This window comes from Telopea speciosissima, chromosome 8 (assembly GCF_018873765.1).
Source record: "Telopea speciosissima isolate NSW1024214 ecotype Mountain lineage chromosome 8, Tspe_v1, whole genome shotgun sequence".
NCBI lineage: Eukaryota > Viridiplantae > Streptophyta > Magnoliopsida > Proteales > Proteaceae > Telopea > Telopea speciosissima.
In genome coordinates, this window is record NC_057923.1 from 58235969 (window position 1) to 58239174 (window position 3206).

Below are 3206 nucleotides of genomic sequence, written 5' to 3' on the forward strand. Positions count from 1 at the left end.
GAACAAATTCTTCATGTCTGACATATGCAAATAGAGCTACAAGCCTAATCCTACGCATACTACAAAATTATTTATAAGCCAAATATCCCTATATATAATCTGTTTAAATTTGGTTCAAATATTATACATTAGATTTACATGATTGGATGAGTGGGGTTATGGGCATCCAATCTATTGATGGGTTCCATGGTTTGGAGAGGGTGAGGGTGTTATTGGTGAAGCCTGATCTCAATCTAGAAAGTGTTGTGGTGATTTTTCGATAAGCCGTTTTACCTTCAAAACAAGCTAGAATGGTCTAAATTAAAGTCCATACATCAGCGATTTGATATGTATTTCGACATATGTTAGGTTCAGGTCCGAATCAGACCAGTGGGTCTTTTGAGGGTAGTTTTGTACTTTCTAGGTTAAGGTTTCCTTATAAAGTGTTGTTATCTCTTCGAGAGAAGTGTGAGATTGAGGGTTTGTATTTTTTCTTCAGAGTAGTTAAATCGTTCTATCGCTCGACCGTGGATGTAGCCTTCCTACTTGAGGATGAACCACATAAAATCTTGTCTTGTGTGATTGTCTTCTCTCTCTTTATTTTTCTTTTGCAAAATCGCCGTTCTGAGCGTTGTTTTTCTAACTAAGGGTATTGTACCACTTGATTGAACAGGGTTTAACCATAATGGGACATATTTTTGTTCCCTGGCTATTTTCCGGTTGGATCATTGGTTTTAGTGAAAGACCATGGTTAACCCAAAACCACTTTTTGGTCCAACACATCTCTGATCCTCAATTAAGTACACAATAAAGCTAAAAATGAGAAATGAAAAATGACAAAGTGATCACCTCTTGGGAGGGAGAGCCTTAATGCCTTATATATTATATATGTATGAGGTATGCGCAGGTTAAGCTTGTCACACCACTTGCTAAAGTTAGAAGGAGGCACATGTGAAAGAAACCCCTTTGAGCTTGTTAATTGAACACTCTGTACACGTTACAAGAATTCAACAATACAAGAAATACAGTTCCCTTGTTTTAGAAAGGTAATGCTTTAAAGCATGCCTGAAATCAAAATTTTGGAAAGGGAAAGAGTTGGAAAAGGATTGAAAGTCCTAATTCAACTTTTGTGATTCTTGCTATATAACCTTCTTTTTATTCTCTTCTGCAAGCTTATATATTTATATATATGAGAACAAGTTCTTCAAACCAGCTTAGATTAACAATGTTTTGGTATTGCTTCAGACAACCAAGAATCTCCCATGCCTTATCAGTGAGTCTTGAAAACCAAAAACCATTTTGATAATCTTAGTTTTCTTCATGGGTTCATAAGCATTTCTTTTATTTACTTCTCTATTTGACAGATTGTGGAGCTTCTTGTTCATATGGATTGTGAAGGATGTGAAAGAAGGATAAGAAAAGCAATCTCTAAGTTAGATGGCAAGTTCTCTTACTTGTGCTTCTTCCTTCTTTTCATCTACATTTATCCTATAGAACACATGCATGCACAAATTAATCTTGTGATGGTCACAATGAATCTTGAATCTTGGGTTTGATCAATAGGGGTTTGATGTCTTGTATTTTCGTAAAATTTCTGTATACATAGGATTTCGCTATAAATTTGTAGCAAAGGTTCTTTCTCTATAATCAATCTAAGAGAGGTGTGAGGGAGAGTGGTTGTAACCCTATTCTCCATTGATAGTGAAGCAGATTTCATCTCACCGTGGACGTAAGAACTCTTGCCAAACCACGTAAATCCTTATGTTCAATTATGTGAATGTTTGTTTGCGATTTTCATTCTTTTCTGCATTGTTTTAGATTCATATACGTTTTTCTACCCAATACATGTAATCCATCAACCCTTGTTTTGAACTTGAGCTTGGAATTTATATAGAGAATAATGTTGGCTACAGGAGTTGATAGGTTGGACATAGACATGGACAAGCAGAAAGTGACAGTAACCGGATATGTCGATCAGGGACGTGTTCTAAAGGCGGTGAGACGCACCGGTAGGAAGGCGGAGTTCTGGCCATATCCATATGATGGAGAATACTATCCATTGGCAGCACAATATCTAGATGAATCAAATTTCACAACATCTTATAACTATTACAGGCATGGGTTTAATGAACATATGCATGGCTACTTCCCCAATCTTCCCTATACTCATGTTGTTGATGATCATACATTTACTCTATTTAGTGATGAGAATGTTCATGCTTGCACCATTATGTGATCCTTATTCTCACAAATGATCATAATAATTTATACTATACACATTGATATTATTAATAGTAGATTCTATTGAGAACTTGTGGCCTAAGTTTTGGAGTTTTGTTGCTTTAAGTCTAGCTAAAAGGATTGCTTCTTATTGTGTTGAAGACAAGAAGACTGCCTTGGCCTCATTGTGAATTGGGATTCAGAAACAAACTCTCCTAAGTTTAACAATGAGTCACCAATAAGATGAGAAGAGCCTCATTGTGAAAGGGTTGCCTCTCTCTCTCTCTCTCTCTCTCTCTCTCTCTCTCTCTCTCGCACTGTCTTTGGCTCTGTTTGATTGCAAGGAAAATAAAGAGAAGGAAAGGAAAGTGAAATCAAATCATTACAAAAGTGGAAATTTTTATGATCATTACCTCACATAATGGTGTAACTAACAAAAACATACCAAATTTGGTTATAAAGTTTTACTTTCCAATCAAATTCCTCTGATTTAAAATGTAAAATAAATTTTACATTTAAAAATATGGGAGAATATTCTCTGTGCTGTAGCGCAGCCTGCGCCCAGGCACATGGGCAGCCTGTGCAAGGGGTAGGGTGTTCATTGCGCCCGCCCCCTTGTGTCTGGGCGCAGGCTGCACTGCGGCACAGAGAACAGCGCCCCTAAAATTATATATACCAAATATAGCTAGTAAGAGTTTTAGGTATGTTATACAATTATGATTACAAAATTTTCTTTTCCTTTTCAATAGTGATTTCATTTCCCTTCATTTTCCTTTATTTGCAAACAAACGGCATGAATAACCCAGCCCGCAAAAACTCCTAGGCCAATTGAAAATAAAAACCCTAAGAATTCATTATAACAGGATAGACTAGGCCCAAGAGTTACTAATCAGTTGCCACTTCTTATATGATCAAGAAACTTATCCATTTAGATAGGAGCCTAAGTTACTCATGCCTGACGTAAATAGTTTCAGAAACTCATCAACTCGTTCAAATTTCTTTCAAAC

At 36.4% G+C, this 3206-nt stretch overlaps 1 protein-coding gene across 1 annotated transcript; it reads left to right on the top strand.

Annotated features, from left to right (window-relative positions):
- Nucleotides 1-1150: 1150 nt before the first annotated feature.
- On the top strand, nt 1151-2389 carry LOC122672675 (heavy metal-associated isoprenylated plant protein 45). The gene is made up of 3 exons (XM_043870145.1): nt 1151-1252; nt 1344-1419; nt 1893-2389. The coding sequence occupies exons 1-3, from the start codon at nt 1169-1171 to the stop codon at nt 2213-2215; spliced, it is 483 nt and encodes a 160-aa protein (XP_043726080.1). The 5' UTR covers nt 1151-1168; the 3' UTR covers nt 2216-2389.
- The last annotated feature ends 817 nt before the right edge of the window (nt 2390-3206 follow it).